At 46.8% G+C, this 17014-nt stretch overlaps 1 protein-coding gene across 6 annotated transcripts in view; it reads left to right on the top strand.

Moving 5' to 3' along the window:
- dock6 (dedicator of cytokinesis 6) overlaps nucleotides 1-17014 on the top strand; it is a 226535-nt gene that overhangs the window by 188126 nt on the left and 21395 nt on the right. For 4 of the 6 annotated variants that reach the window (XM_078234904.1, XM_078234903.1, XM_078234901.1 and 1 more), the window contains 3 exons: nucleotides 2324-2455; nucleotides 13496-13630; nucleotides 14771-14860. In XM_078234904.1, the coding sequence (XP_078091030.1) occupies nucleotides 2324-2455; nucleotides 13496-13630; nucleotides 14771-14860 (357 nt within the window). Of the gene's footprint in view, nucleotides 1-2323; nucleotides 2456-10727; nucleotides 10868-13495; nucleotides 13631-14770; nucleotides 14861-17014 lie in introns of those variants that run through there. The other 2 variants (XM_078234900.1, XM_078234905.1) reach the window with 2 other exon arrangements.

Here is a 17014-nt window from a genome sequence, read left to right as displayed (position 1 = left end):
GCGCTGTCAACACCTTCCATCACTTTGCTGATGATTGAGAGAAGATTGATGAGGTGCTAATTGGCCAGGGTTGATTTATCCTGCTTTTTTCCCACATTGCCGGGTAGATGCCAGCATAGTAGCTGTGTGTGAGTGACTTGGTTAGGGGCACGGCTAGTTCAGGAGTACAGGCCTTCTGTACTGTTGCCTTGGCCCATAGCGTTTGCAGTTACCAGTGCCTTCTGCTGTTTCTTGAAATTGTGTGGAGTGAGTTGAATTCCAGGTTTTAATTAATTGAATTTAAATTCCACCAGCTGCTGTGGTGGGATTTGAACCCATGTTTTCAGAGCATTAACCTGGGCCACTGGTTTACTGACCCAGTGACATTACCATGCCACCGTCTCTGTCTTCTTAGGCTTAACTCCACTCCAGTCAGTCTGACATAGAAACTGGAAGCAAGAGTAGGCCATTCAGCCCTTTGAATCTGCTCCACCATTCATTTTGATCATGGCTGATCATCGAATTCAATAGCCTGATCCCCCCCTTCCCCTCCCCCATCTCTTGATCCTTTTAGCCCCAAGAACTATATCTAATTTCTTGAAATCAACTACATTCTGTGGTAGTGAATTCCACACATTCAACACCCTATGGGTGAAGAAATTTCTCCACCTCAGTTCTAAAGTGAGTGGCTAAGTGAGTGGGCGAGGATCTGGCAGATGGAGTATAACGTTGACAAGTGTGAGGTTATCCACTTTGGAAGGAATAATAGTAAAATGGACTATTATTTAAATGGTGAAAAATTACAACATGCTACTGTACAGAGGGACCTGGGGGTCCTTGTGCATGAATCGCAAAAACTCAGTTTGCAGGTGCAGCAGGTGATCAAGAAGGCAAATGGAATGTTGGCCTTTATCGCGAAGGGGATGGAGTATAAAAGCAGGGAGGTCTTGCTGCAATTGTACAAGGCACTGGTGAGGCCGCAACTAGAGTACTGTGTGCAATTTTGGTCCCCTTGTTTGCGAAAGGATATATTGGCCTTGGAGGGAGTACAGAGAAGGTTCACCAGGTTGATACCGGAGATGAGGGGGTTAGCTTATGAGGAGAGATTGAGTAGATTGGGCCTGTACTCGTTGGAGTTTAGAAGGCTGAGGGGAGATCTTATAGAGACATATAAGATAATGAAGGGGCTAGACAGGGTAGAGGCAGAGAGATTCTTTCCACTTAGAAAGGAAACGAGAACTAGAGGACACAGCCTTAAAATAAGGGGGAGTCAGTTTAGGACAGAGTTGAGGAGGAACTTCTTCTCTCAGAGGGTAGTGAATCTCTGGAATTCTCTGCCCATTGAAGCAGTGGGGGCTACCTCGTTAAATATGTTTAAGTCACAGGTAGATAGATTTCTGATCAATAAGGGAATTAAGGATTATGGGGAGCGGGCGGGTAAGTGGAACTAAACCACTATCAGATCAGCCATGATCTTATTGAATGGCGGGGCAGGCTCGAGGAGCTAGATGGCCTACTCCTGCTCCTATTTCTTATGTTCTAAAAGGTTTACTCCTTATCCTCAAACTATGACCCCTAGTTCTGGGCTCCCCCACCATCGGGAACATTCTTTTTGAATCTATCCTGTCTAACCCTGTTAGAATTTTATACGTTTTTATGAGATCCCCTCTCGCTCTTCTAAACTCCAGTGAATATAATCCTAACTAACTTGGTCTGTCCTCATATGACAGACCTGCCATCCCAGGAATCAGTCTGGTAAACCTTCATTTACTCCCTCTATAGCAAGGGCATCCTTCCTTAGATAAGGACACCAAAACTGCATACTCCAGGTGCGGCCACACCAACGCCCTGTACAATTGTGATAAAACATCCCTATCCCGATACTTAAATCCTCTTGCTATGAAGACCAACATACCATTTGCCTTCTTTACTGTCTGCTATACCTTACCTTGCATCTGGGAATCTCTGTCCTGTACCTGCAGGTATTTGCTGACATGACTGACTGAATCTGCACACTCCATACCTCTTCCTTCCCATAGAGTACTGTCCAAGCTACAAACTGCTTCCATACAAGAGTAATGTACAGGGGTTGGAAACCGTGCCTGTTACACTGGTGGTCTCCTTTCAGATAACATATCCTGATGGCATGAAATAGGTATACTGTAGACCAAGCTAATGTAGATCTAACTAAACAGCAAAGGCCCTGCACTGATATCTTCCCTCATTCGGAAGCAGATATCTGGACGTTGCTGAGTGCCTCAGGATGGACCCTTTGGACTGGTGGAGCTGTCTACCCTGCTGCTGAGTTCCAATATTGATTGTGTGACTTTTTTTTCCTCACCAGGCTGGGATGTATGAAGCTGTGAATGAAGTGTACAAGATCCTGATCCCAATCCATGAAGCTAACCGGGATAGTAAGAAACTGGCAACAATCCATGGAAAACTGCAGGATGCTTTTAACAAGATTCCAAACCAGGTATTGCATGTCAACCTAATGGCTATGTCCTGCTCAGTAAATGCAGGATGTGAAATATACAATTATAGCTTAATGATTTGAAACTTGCACAGTATGGACATCAGGCCCCACTGGGCGAGTGGGGTTTGATGTGCTTCTCAACCATTTCTGTTAAACTCTTCCACATTAAGTACCCGTCCCTCTATCCTCAACTCATAGAAACATAGAAAATAGGAGCAGGAGGAGGCTGTTCGGCCCTTCGTGCCTGCTCCACCTTTCATTATGATCGTGGCTGATCATCCAACTCAATAGCCTGATCCCACCTTCCCCGTGCCCCCTTATCCTTTGATCCCCTTCATCCCAAGAACTATCTTGGTACAGTGGTTAGCATTCACAGCACCAGGGACCCGGGTTCAATTCCCGGCTTGGGTCACTATCTGTGTGGAGTTTGCACGTTCTCCCCCGTGTCTGCGTGGGTTTCCTCCGGGTGCTCCGGTTTCCTCCCACAGCCCAGAGATGTGCGGGTTTGGTTGATTGACCGTGCTACATTGACCCTAATGTCAGGGGATTAGTGGGGTAAACATGAGGGGTTATGGGAATAAGGCCTGGGTGGGATTGTGGTCGGTGCAGACTCGATGGGCTGAATGGCCTCCTTCTGCACTGTAGGAATTTTATGATTGTAGGATCTCTAACTTTCATAGAGTCAATGATTTACAGAGTGGAGAGAAGATGGTCTACTTTCAGGACTTGTCAATGCTGCTGTTGAGTTGGCTGCAGTGTAACTTGATTCCTATCCCACCACCCACACTCTGGGAAAGCATGTCACCTGTACCATGGTCAACAACCCTAAACCCATCTAACATCATCACAAATTGTATAGTAAAACAACTATGGCCCTTCACTGAATGGTTATAGCAAATTGGACTGCCTACCACATTGGCAAACGTGAGCTTGGTCAAGGAGGTAAGTTTTAGGAAACCTCTTATAGTGGACAGATTTAGGATGGAAATTCCAGAGCCTGGGGCCTTGGAGCAGAATGCATGGCCACCAATGGGGTGATGAAGATCAGTCAAGAGGGCAGATTTGGAGAGCCACAGAGATCTCAAGAGAGCAAGTGGATGGTACAGAGATGAGGAGGAGGCAAAGCCTCGGAGATTTCAACAAAAAGATGTGAATTTAAACTTGAGGCGTTGATGAATGAGGAGCCAGTTTGGATCAATGAACATGAAGGTGATGAGTGAATGAGACCTGATGCACGTCTCATAATGTGGAAATGCCGGCGTTGGACTGGGGTAAACACAGTAAGAAGTCTCACAACACTAGGTTAAAGTCCAAGGTAAGTGGGAGTTCTGTTCACAAACAGGGCATATAAAGACACAAACTCAATTTACAAAATAATGGTTGGAATGCGAGTCTTTACAGGTAATCAAGTCTTAAAGGTACAGACAGTGAGTGGAGAAAGGGTTAAGCACAGGTTAGAGATGTGTATTGTCTCCACTCAGGATCGTTAGTGAGATTTTGCGAGCCCAGCCAAGTCGTGGGGGTTACAGATAGTGTGACATGAAACCAAGATCCCGGTTGAGGCCGTTGCACACATGAGGACAGCCTCAACCGGAATCTTGGGTTCATGTCACACTATCTGTAACCCCCACGACTTGCCTGGGCTTGCAAAATCTCACTAACTGTCCTTGCTGGAGACAATACACATCTCTTTAACCTGTGCTTAATGCTCTCTCCACTCACATTGTCTGTACCTTTAAGACTTGAATACCTGTAAAGACTCGCATTCCAACCATTATTTTGTAAATTGAGTTTGTGTCTTTATATGCCCTGTTTGTGAACAGAACTCCCACTTACCTGATGAAGGAGCAGCGCTCCGAAAGCTAGTGGCTTTTGCTACCAAATAAACCTGTTGGACTTTAACCTGGTGTTGTGAGACTTCTTACTGCACGTCTCATACACAGAGCCTTGATAGTCCCAGCGACTAGGGTCATTGCAGCTTTCTCTCCCTTCACCAGCACCAACCCACAGGCATGTGCTTGTGACAAAATATTAGCCCACTGAGTGGAAAAACGCAATTAGAGAGATTTAAAAAGCAGTGGAATACGCTTGCAGTATCTACGCCATGCCATAGGGTGGCACAAGTGTACTTTGTATAGCGTTTAGAGGTTGGCTGCCTCAGTGTTAGTAAAAGTGCTGTAAAAATAGCACATGAAGTTTGAGCTCCATTTAAAATGTTCTGAGCACATTCCCAAAACCTATAGTTGAGTCTTGGCTGTGATGTTCCCAGTGTCCTCAGAGCCACACATACAGCTCTGCAGTGACTGAAATCAAGAGGGTGAAAGCATGACAACATTGCTTCAAATGGCCCTGCGCCATTGATTTACACTCGATCGGGATCAGAGCTTCAAGGTGACGAGTGACCATCACTTGTGTTGGTTTAACAGCGTAAGGAATTCTCACACATGGCCCTCATGAAAGATAAAGGCAGCTCCGGGTAAGTTTGCAATCTGTTGCAAATCATAAATCTCACTTCCCCCAATGAGTTGAAAGGGCACGGCAAAGATAAGTGACTGTCATCTCAGAAGTTCACAGAAAATCCAGATTGCTTAGTATTTGATACATAGGAATTAGGAGCAGAAGTTCAGCCCTGAGAGCCTGCTCCGCCATTCGATCAGGTCACTTTTAAAAATTTTATTCGTGTCACAAGTAGGTTTACATTAACACTGCAATGAAGTTGGCACTTCCAACAGGGCAGCACTCCCTCGGCACTGCACTGGGAATTTGGGGCTCTAAATTTATTTATTAGTGTCACAAGTAGGCTTACATTAACACTGCAATGAAGTTAATGTGAAAATCCCTTAGTCACCACACTCCGGCGCCAGAATTTATCATGGCCAGTGCACCTAACTAGCACGTCTTTCGGACTGTGCAAGGAAACCGGAGGAAACCCACACAGGCACGGGGAGCACGTGCAAACTCCACACAGACAGTGACCCAAGCCTGGAATTGAACCCAGGTCCCTGGAGCTGTGAGGCAGCAGTGCTAACCACTGTGCCACCGTGCTGCCTCCTGTGCCACCATGATCATGGCTGATCTCTTCCTGGTCTCAAATCCACCTCCCCACCTGTTCCCCATATTTCCTTATCCCTTTTTTTAATTAGAAATATATCTATCTCCTTCTTGAAACCATTCAGTGATTCTGACCCCACCGCGCTATGGGGCAGCAAGTTCCGCAAATTCACCACCCTCTGCCATCTTCACAGCCACCTTCAAACATGTGATGCTAAAACAATGCAGAACGTCTGTGTATCACCATCCAAATAAAAATACATTTCCGTATGGAATCATAGAATCCTACAGTGCAGAAGAAGGCCATTCAGCCCATCAATTCTGCACCGACCACAATCCCACCCAGGGCCTATCCCCATAACCCCAAACATTTACCCTAGCTAGTCCCCCTGACACTAAGGGGCAATTTAGCATGGCCAATCCACCTAACCCGCACATCTTTGGAGGGTAGGAGGAAACCAGAGCACCAAGAGGAAACCCACGCACACATGGGGAGAACGTGCAGACTCCGCACAGACAGTCTTCATGCCGACAGTAGTCACAAGGCTGCGTGGGTGTGAGAATCTTGAGACTTTATTTGCTAATTGGCGGCAGGTAGGAGTTTCTGATGGTGAAGAGAAAGGACAGAGCTTCCAATGAGGGATATACAGTGCCTCTTTACTGTGGTGTTGCCTGATACATGCCCCATACTGTGATCCTGAGCAATTTATAACTCGTCCTCCCCTTTCCTGTGCCAGTGGCTAATAGAGTTTGATGGCTTTGGCCATATTATACCCTTTCTTTGGCATTGGCTGATACATACCCTTCATTGTGATCCTGTCTGTATATCCCCCTGCAATCACACCAACTGTATATCTCTTTCCATATTCGTTAATGTAAATCCCTTACTGTAACATTGAATCATTGAATCCTACAGTGCAGAAGGAGACCATTCGGCCCGTCGTGTCTGCACCGACCACAATCCCACCGAGGCCCTATTCCTCTAACCCCATGCATTTACCCTAGCTAGTCCCCCGACACTAAGGGGCAATTTAGCATGGCCAGTCCGCCTAATCCGCACATCTTTGGACTGTGGGAGGAAACCCACGCAGACACAGGGAGAATGTGCAAACTCCACACAGGCAGTGACCCAAGCCGGGAATTGAACCCAGGTCCCTGGCACTGTGAGGCAGCAGTGCTAACCACTGTGCCACCATACTGCCCAACTGACTGGGACATAGCCCTCTCACAGTAACCTCCTCATTGTGTTGGTTTATATACTCATGGCCATGTCTGATATGTTGGATGGATTAGGTTGATTGGCCATGCTAAATTGTGCCTTGTGTCAGGGGGTTAGTAGGGTAAATAAGTACGGTTATGGGGATAGGGCCTATGTGGGATTGTGGTTGGTGTAGACTCGATGGGCCGAATTGCCTCCTTCTACAGTGTGGGGATTCTATGTTGTAACACTGCCTGATGTATGCTTTCAACTTCTCAGTACCAGAACACCCTTCTAAACCATCCCCTTGATCACAGATTTTAGATGGCTCATCATAATGCAGCATCATAATGAGTGCGCTCTGTTCCTCCAGATTCTGTGTTAACTCCTGTTTCAGTATTCATTGACCGGTGAATTTTGTCTCTCTTGCTTTATCTCTCCCCTTCCCCCTCTCTGTCCATGTGCAGAGTTCTGGCTGGGAGGTAGGCTGCATGCATTCAGTGTGGATTGGATTGTTCGTACAATGATATTCTTGCATGCCATGGCTGTGTCACGTGAGGAGATGATGTACACTAGAACTGGGCAATATCTCCTGTTCTAACTAACTCCAAGTGCAGATTTTCAGAAGTTGCTTCAGGCAGCCATCGGATTGTCTCGGGTGGGAGGGGGGAATGAAAGCTTAGTATTTTCAATGATTTTCTCCTGTCTCTGTACTTCCTTCATATTACACCATTTCCTGGTTGAGGTCAGCAGGCAGGCTGTTCAGCTCACTCCACTTACTATTTTAAAAGATGTTACTAAATTTCCTGACATCATGCTGACTTATTGTTGATGTTCAGTCCCTATTGCCAAGCATTTCCAGTCTTCCCTGATGTTGCCTGGACAATGAGTGTCAGCTGCACAAACCCAGTCTGATGCTCTCCTGACTTGCCATCTACATGCACGTAGATTTTTAAAAACTCATTCGTGGGACATGGGTGTCGCTGGCTGGCCAGCATTTATTGCCAATCCCTAGTTGCCCTTGGAGGGCAGTTGAGAGTCAACCACATTTCTGTGGCTCTGGAATCACATGTAGGCCAGACCGGGTAAGGACGGCAGATTTCCTTCCCTAAAGGAACATTAGTGATCCAGATGGGTTTTTCCAACAATGGTTTCATGGTCATCAGTAGGTTCTTAATTCCAGATTTTTAAAATTGAATTCAAATTCCACCACCTGCCGTGGCTGGGATTCGAACCCGGGTCCCCAGAACATTAGCTGAGTTTCTGGATTAATAGTCTGGCGATAATACCACTAGGCCATCGCCTCCACTTAGGGAGCAAGATTCAAAGCCCTGTCTGTATTCTGAGGAGCAGCTACAGCCAATTCTACAGCCCCCTAATGAAATCCCAGTGTAGATTAGTTAACTCCGCACGGATTAGGATTTCTGACCAGCGAGCTTCTGGTCTATATAACGCAGCCACTTTACACTTCTGGGCGTTTGGTATTTCTCAATATCAAGCTTTAGTGTATGACAAGGAGACACATGAGTCGGTGTCGAAACGGAAGGCTGGAACACTGCCCAAAAGAGGGCTGAGACAGAACCCTTACACTGAGATGTTTGCACTTGGCATTCTCCGGATGGGTGAGTTTTACCTGCCTTCGTAGGAGGTAGCTTTGAGAATGAGAAAGGCTGTTCCCCTGCACAGTGCTGACCCAGGAGCAGTATTGTTGGTGTGTCAAAGACATCAGGCACTCCTCTGTTCCTCAGATTAGGAAGGGTAGCTAGGATAAAGTGAGTAAAATCAAACAAGTAAGGCTTACATTAGCACTGCAATGAAGTTACTTTGAAGTTACTGTGATGTTCAGGTTTTTGAGGATCGGTAATGGTGGGGAAATTCCTGGCCTTTGGAATCTCAGATGTTTAAATTATCCGGACAAAGGTGTTTTTTCGCCAGGGGAAAAGAGCTTCCATTCAGGGTTCCTAGCAAGTGCCTCGGTGTTCTTTAGTGAACTGCTAAATCCAGAGGGCTGCCTGAAGAGTGCTTTAAGTTAATATCACATTGGCTGACAGTTCCATGGTCACCCTGTATTGCCGACTGACTGACTGTTTTTTCCCAGCGTGACCGCATCATTCATAACACTGACATTCACGTCATGTGATAATCCAATAATTGCCATCAAGCCCTGCCTATCTTGCGGCTCACACAGCCATTGCTGCTTGTGTTTGCAGCATACCTGATAACACATCTGCTGGCTTCCTCCCATCGACTCGGCGGGGGGGGGGGGGGGGGGGTGGGACGGGGCGGCCATTGTGCGGGTTGCGCCTTTCCCGCGTTTCCGAAAACCTGCGTAGAAACGTCAGATCAAATTTCGACGTGGGCCATTCACCAAAAAGAATGTGGGAGGCCGGGGGGGGGGGGGGTGGAAATTGAATTCCTGATTGATTCGAAACATGGAATAACGTTCTTCTGGATCCAAACCAACCACGAGATGTGTTGGAAAAGGTTGCTGCTTGATTGTGGCTGTGTGGGACTGTGGGCAGATAAGCCCTTGGGTCACAAAGCACCTTAACTAGCTTGCGTCCATCCAGGTGTGGCACGTGCACTGCCTGCAGGAAGCGATGGTGTATGACGACAAGTCAGCGGGTGTTATGACAGTGTGGAGGAGGCAGGATGCCGGGTGCTGTAATGAAGTTACTGTTCCCAGTACTGGTGCAGAGGCTGCTGGAAAATTTATTTCCTGATAAAACATGGCTCCTATTGAGCTTGTGGGCCATGTAGTCAGGGATGCTGGATGATTTTTAAAGATGGTGTTTAGACTTTTTTGTGTGTGTTTTTCACTTAGTTAGTAATATATGCTAGGAACGTAGTAGACATGTTTGAAATGTGATAGGTGTGAGTGAAATAATTTCACCGTGGTGCCTTGTGGCGGTGGAGGTTTGTCATCTAGCAGCCCTTGCCTTGTTAACCTCCTCCTCCCTGGTACGTCGCAACATTAAATGTAGATGTGGAAGCTGCAGCAGTGACCGGGTTGGACTGTCAGACGGGAGAGCCCCACTGTGGCATTGAACCCACCTGACACCACGAGACCATTTTCCCCTCTTAAGCTTTGGGCTGTAGTCTGTGATTATCTCACGCAGAGTTGGTTCAGAACCCTTTGGGGGGATTTGGGGCGGGGCGGCGGGATATAGGGGGAGGAGTGGGGGGAGGGAAGGGTGAGATGTTTGTGCTTTGTGACATAACCGGGCAGCATACTGTGTTCTACTGACCATAACGTGTGACAGCTCCTCAACCAAAATTGTGCCTCACATTTGTTATTGGTGGGGGGAGGGGTGCGTGTGTGTGGGTGTGTGTGTGTGTGTATGGGGGGATTTGCGGACGGGTGGGCAGGTTTCCCCTGTGACAAACCCTGTGGTGAAATTGCTGCTGCCAGTGAACGCAATCCAAACTTGGAAGAGTGACGTCCGCCTTCTTGCTCTTCTCAAACTGTCGGGGATGATGCCTGTTTACTAAGATAAACACAAAATACGGCGGGCGCTGGAATCTGAAACAAAAACAGAAAATGCTGGAAGATCTCAGCAGGTCTGACAGCCTCAGTGGAGAGAGAATAGAGCCAACGTTTCAAGTCTGGGTGATCCTGCGTCTGAGCTCTGACAAAGGGGTCATCCAGACTCGAAACGTTGGCTCTATTCTTTCTCTCTCTCTCAATGTTCAGTAGGGACCTGTTAATCTGGCCAGCTGGTGCCTTGTAAATTAAATTGGGGCTGTGGCATCTTTTGAGACGGAGGGAGGGAAATGAAACAAAATGAGATATGAAAAGCAGTAGGTGTTATCATTATGGCGTTGATGGTCCCAAACTTACCATTCTGGCAGCAGCACTTGCACCTTGGTGTCACGGGAGGCCACCTGTACATATAAAGGTGATTGGTTTAAAGTCTATCAGTTGACGATTCTCTCTGTGCTCTCTCCTTTATTCCACTTGCTGCTGATCACACTGTCCCCTCATGTCTCCCTGCGGTAAGTTGCTTTTTTCTTAATTTAAAGTGATTTTGTAATTTGTATCGAAAATTGCTTGTAATGAACTGATAACAATCTGCGAAATGGTTCGGACATTCTATCAGTCGCCTCTTGCTTCAAGTTCCAATTCTCCGACATTTCTCCAACTTTCCAAGTATTCTCTGAAGGTCTACTATCTGAGTGGGAATCTGTGCAAACGATTTGTCAATTTTCGATCAAGTAGAATTCAGGGAATTTGGGGAGGGAAGGGCACCATGATGTATTAAATAGCGGCCACTCAGTCCTGGGACCTAGGTTTGAATCCCATGCAGGCTGATGCAATGAACATTGCCTCTTTTTGCTGCGAGTTGGCCCTACGATGTGAAATAAGTCTGTAGCAGCGTCAGGAGCTGAGTGAGTGTCGCCCACCATCCAGCACAGGAGCCCGTTCAAGTGTGAAATCGGAAAATTAACACATTGGTGAAACCAGAGATGTAAAACAGGGTCAAGTTTCATTCTTCAGGTAGTATAAAGGGGAACCTTACCCCACCCCAAGCCAACCTTGGACTTAGTATTGAAATTCAGTTCCATTCCTCGCCACAAACCTCCTCACCTTGTCAAGAACAGAAATTAATCAAAGATTAGGGTGCAGAATGACCCGTTACCAGTGTTGCTGCAGTCACAGTAAGAAGTCTCACAACAACAGGTTAATGTCCAACAGGTTTATTTGGAAGCACGAGCTTTCGGAACGCTGCTCCTTCATCCACTCACCTGATGAAGGAGCAGCGCTCTGAATGCTCGTGATTCCAAATAAACCTGTTGGACTGTAACCTGGTGTTGTGAGACTTCTTACTGTACCCACCCTGGTCTAACGCCGGCATCTCCACATCATTGCTGCAGTCATGACATTAAAGCTACCATTTTAAATTCCTCTGCTTCCCTGGAACATGACCATCAGTCTTCCCCACCCAAGCTGACCGCAGGGGAACTGTCCCCAAGATTTCTCAGTAATTGCTTCCTGTTGCTACACACCCATTCCTGCCCACTGGTCAGCAGCCAATCAGGCTGGTTATTGGCTGGGAGTTGACCCAAAATTATTCAAATGAAGTCCTGGCCATTAAGATTAGGGTGGCGCATTGGTTAGCTCTGCTGCCTCACAGCACCAGGGACCCAGGTTCAGTTCTGGCCTCGGGTCACTGTCATTGTGGAGTTTGCGCGTTCTCCTCATGTCTGCGTGGGTTTCCTCCGGATGCTCTGGTTTCCTCCCACAATCCAAAGAAGTGGGCGTTAGGTGGGTTGGCCATGCTAAATTGTCCTTCGTGCCCCTAGATGTGTGGGTTAGGTGGATTGGCCATGCTAATTTGCCCCTTGCTGCCCAAAGATGTGCAGGTTAGGTGGATTGGCCATGCTAATTTGCCCCTTGGTGTCCAAAGATGTGCGGGTTAGGTGGATTGGCCATGCTAATTTGCCCCTTGGTGCCCAAAGATGTGCAGGCTAGGTGGATTGGCCATGCTAATTTGCCCCTTGGTGTCCAAAGATGTGCGGGTTAGGTGGATTGGCCATGCTAAATTGTCCCTTAGTACTCAAAGATGTGCAAGTTAGATGGATTGGTCATGCTAAATTCCCCCTTAGTATCAGGGAAGTTAACAGGATAACTATGTGGGATTACGGGGATAGGGCCTGGGTGAGATTGTTGTCGGTGCAGGCTCGATGGGCCAAGTGGCTTCCTTCTGCGCTGTGGGGATTCTGTGATTATCTGGGCCTCCACTTCCCAGTCCTGCTTGTCTCCCTGCACCCTACCAGTCTCCCTACTAATATCACAGTTTTAATCTGGCCTAACATTTTACCATTTGCTTTCTACCCAGTGACTAGATTTCCCTTTATCCCATGGAGGGTTAATGGAATTAAAACCATTTCTGTGCATTTTCTGGATGTGCTCTGAAATCGCCAGGTTGCATGATATTCCTGATTAATAGCATGGGGCACTGGCACACCTTTGACTGTTTCCTGGCAGTTGTAGCCACTTATTTTCTGGAAGTCAAATGGAGTGTGAAATGAGTTATCCAATTCGGACTGGCAGAAGGACTGAAAGGTGCTTAGCCAGTTTCAGTCTGGCTACATCGGTAACATAATTCTACACAGTTTGAAGAGATTAGGGAGGCTGGTGTGAGAACTTTAAGATGTAGAAGAGTGTACCCTTCTAAAGAGGGCTTACTTGTTACCCCAACAGGTAAAAGTATTAGTTGGACAACAGATAAGTTAAGGAACCTTAAAAAGGAAGGGGAAAAAAAGCAATATTTGTCTTCCAACAATAGCACCTGGCCAGCAAGACAAAACCCTTAAAAGGTAAGCTGCTGCCTCACGACACCAGGGACCCAGGTTCGATTCCCAGCTTGGGTCACTGTCTGTGTGGAGTCTGCACATTCTCCCCATGTCCGCATGGGCTTCCTCCGGGTGCTCCGGTTTCCTCCCACAGTCCAAAGATGTGCAGGTTAGGGTGGATTGGTTATGCTAAATTGCCCCTTAGTGTCAGGGGGACTAGCTAGGGCAAATGCATGGGGTTATGGGCCCTGGGTGGGATTGTGGTCGCTGCAGACTCGATGGGCCGAACGACCTCCTCCTGCACTGTAGGGATTATATGAAGCTTGCAGTCCTTAGCCCTGACCAGACTGCCCGACCAACTAATGGGCACTTTATTTAAACACCCGACTCTACAGCTGAGTTTGAAAAACAGATTGAGGGAGTGGAGAGTAGGTAGTGGATTGGACAAATCACTGCTCTGTTTGTTAACGTTCTGACCTCTCCACATTGCACAGGCCTCGAAGAGGATGTTTGGGACTTACTTCCGAGTGGGTTTCTATGGTTGTAAATTTGGAGACTTGGACGAGCAGGAGTTTGTTTACAAGGAACCCTCGATCACCAAGCTAGCAGAGATTTCATACCGACTTGAGGTGAGCAAATCTGGTAAACCCTGCTTCAAGAAGCTTCATAGACCTGTTCACCACCTCCCAAAGTGCAGCATCAGTGAAGTACTTTGCAAGTGTAGTCACTGTTGTAATGTAGGAAATGTGGCAGCTGATTTGCGTGCAATAATGTGAAAATGACAAGATATTCTGTTCAGTGATGTTGGTTGAGGAATAAATATTAGCCAAGACATCAGCGATAACTCCTCTTCAGACGGGTGTTGTGGGATATTTACCATTCACCTTGCAAGGCCTCAGTTTCACTTCTGATTCCAAAGGAAAACACTATCATAACGCAGCACTCCCTCAACACTGAGTATCGGCCTAGATTTTGTGCTCCCCTCTAGTGTGAGACTTGAATTCATGACCTTCTGGCTCAGGCGTGAGAGTGCCGCCCACTGAGATGCAACTGACATCTAATTCTAATGGGCGGCACAGTGATTGACGGACATTACTGGCTGCCAGTTACCAGATGGCTGTTCTTCCTCAATACAAGACAGTGTCTTGACCGTCACTCTTATCATCGTAATGTTATCATCATCACAGTTGCCTCACAGCGCCAGGGACCTGGGTTCGATTCCCGGCTTGGGTCGCTGTCTGTGCGGAGTCTGCACATTCTCCTGTGTCTGCGTGGGTTTCCTCCGGTTTCCTCCCACAATCCAAAGATGTGCAGGTTAGGTGGATTGGCCATGCTAAATTGCCCTTTAGTCTCAGGGAGACTAGGTATGGTAAATGCATGGGGTTATGGGGATAGGGCCTGGGTGGGATTGTGGCCGGTGCAGACTCGATGGGCTGAATGGCCACCTCCTGCACTGTAGGATTCTATGATTCTAACAGCCATGTGACTCTGGGACTTTAAAATGTTAACTGTAGCACCTTCAATGAGTATTGTGTGTACGTTTGGCATGACTTAATGGTACCATGACTCAGCATTTGTGCAGGGAAGCCCAGGACTGATGATCAGCAATGATAGGACGCAACAGCTCATTGATTGTAAAGAAGCGCAGACAGTGCTGCAGATAGTTCAGTGATGGACATATAACAGCCACATCAGGAGGCTTGCTGATTGGCTTAACAGGGATTCTGTACAATGCTGTCCTTAAATCATACTGTTCTGCTTTGTGGCAGGAATTCTACCACGACCAGTTTGGTGAAGAGACTGCTGAGATTATTAAAGATTCCAACCCGGTTGACAAAGCTAAACTGGACCCGAACAAGGTAATGGCAATCTCGGTGGGTCATTCCACAGCGCTGAAGGCTACTCACCATTGAAACCTGACTAACTGATTTAATACTGTGCACTCAGTTCAGTCCTGCAGTGCACAGCATTTAGAGTCATGGAGGTTTCCAGCATGGAAACAAGCCCTACGGCCAACTTGTCCATGCTGCCCAATCTTTACCACTAAGCTAGTCCCAATTGTCCGTGTTTGGCCCATATCCCTCTATACCCATCTTACCCATGTAACTGTCTAAATACTTTCTAAAAGACAAAATTATACCTGCCTCTACTACTACCTCTGGCAGCTCGTTCCAGACACTCACCACCCTCTGAGTGAAAAAAATTGCCCCTCTAGACCCTTTTGCATCTCTTTCCCACTCACCTTAAACCTATGCTCTTTAGTTTTAGATTCTCCTATCTTTGGGAAAAGATGTTGACTATCTAGCTGATCTATGCCCCTCATTATTTTATAGACCTCTATAAGATCCCCCCTAACCATTGTGCGCCTTCATTCTGCTGGTCAAGTGAGGTGGTGCCACCTTCAGGCGCTCCATGGGGTATATATACCTACGTTGGACGCAACCGGGAAATGCCCTTTGCTCAGATTCAACAGTGTGCCTTTGTTCCAAACACTAAAGTCTTCCTGCACACTGTATCAATCTGAAACTTCTCGTGTCCACCATTTGTGACCTCTTTGAATGAAAATGCTCATTTGGTCCCTAATTCGGGAGAGTCTAGTGCGGTGGACACACACCCACTAGGATCAGAGTTAAGATTCCTCAAGCTCATTTCACCATAGATCCTTACAGAATAGGCTTACATCACATAAGTCTAAGCTGCATTAGAGTCCATGATCCAGAGTTGAAACACCAATGCACTGCCAAAGCTCCTCTGCTTTCTATCAATGTTGGTGTATTCTTTGTGTAGTCATTCTAAAGGGGCAGCCCTTGCACTGATGTGCACTTCCAAGGATTGCATTGGTTTTTGTATTATTTATGGCTAGAAATTTAACAGTGGCACACATTTGGGCAGTACAGTGGCACAGTGGTTAGCACTGCTGCCTCACAGCGCCAGGAACCCGGGTTCGATTCCCAGCTTGGGTCACTGTCTGTGCGGAGTCGGCATGTTCTCCCCGTTTCTGCGTGGGTTTCCTCCGGGTGCTCCGGTTTCCTCCCACAGTCCAAAGATGTGCCGGCTAGGTTGATTGGCCATGCTAAATTCTCCCTCTGTGTACCCGAAAAGGCACCAGAGTGTGGCGACTAGGGGATTTTTCACTAACTTCATTTTTAATGTAAGACTACTTGTGACACTAATAAAAAACTTTTTTTATTCATTTGTGGGATATGGGCATCGCTGGCTGGCCAGCATTTATTGCCCATCCCTGGTTGCCCGAGGGCAGTTAAGAGTCAACCACGTTGCTGTGGCCCTGGAGTCACATTTAGGCCAGACCAGGGTAAGGACGGCGGATTTCCTTCCCTAAAGGACACTAATGAACCAGATCGGGTTTTTCCAACAATCGACAATGGTTTCATGGTCATCAGTAGATTCTTAATTCCAGAAATTTTTTATTGAATTCAAATTCCACCATCTGCCGTGGCTGGGATTCGAACCCGGGTCCCAGAATGTTAGCTGGGTTTCTGGATTAATAGTCTAGCGATGATGCCATTCGGCCACCGCCTCCCCTTGAGGAAACAAAATTAACAGAAGATAAACAAAAATTGCCAGTGATATTATTGAATATCACAAACTATTATATGAATGATAAATTGGTTAAAAGATGTTAAATCGATGGTCAGCATGAGAGAAGTTAATTAAACCATTAAGGTAGACATATCCCCAGGGCCAGATGGCATCTGTCCTAGTTTACTGAGAGAGACAAGAGATGAAATTGCTGGGCCTCTAACAGAAATCTTTGTTTCTTCACTGGACACAGGTGAGGTCCCAGAGGATTGGAGGATAGCAAATGTGGTCCCGTTATTTAAGAAGGGTAGCAAGGATAACCCGGGTAATTATAGGCCAGTGAGCTTGACATCCATGGTAGGGAAATTGTTGGAGAAGATTCTTAGAGATAGGATCTATACACATTTAGAACTGAATAATATCATTAGCGATAGACAACATTTGTACAAGGGTTTTGTACGAGGGAGGTCATG

The sequence above is a fragment of the Mustelus asterias genome, chromosome 19 (genome assembly GCF_964213995.1).
Source record: "Mustelus asterias chromosome 19, sMusAst1.hap1.1, whole genome shotgun sequence".
Classification (NCBI taxonomy): Eukaryota; Metazoa; Chordata; class Chondrichthyes; order Carcharhiniformes; family Triakidae; genus Mustelus; species Mustelus asterias.
Note: the sequence above shows the minus strand (reverse complement) of the source record. Positions and strands in the feature narration are given on the sequence as shown.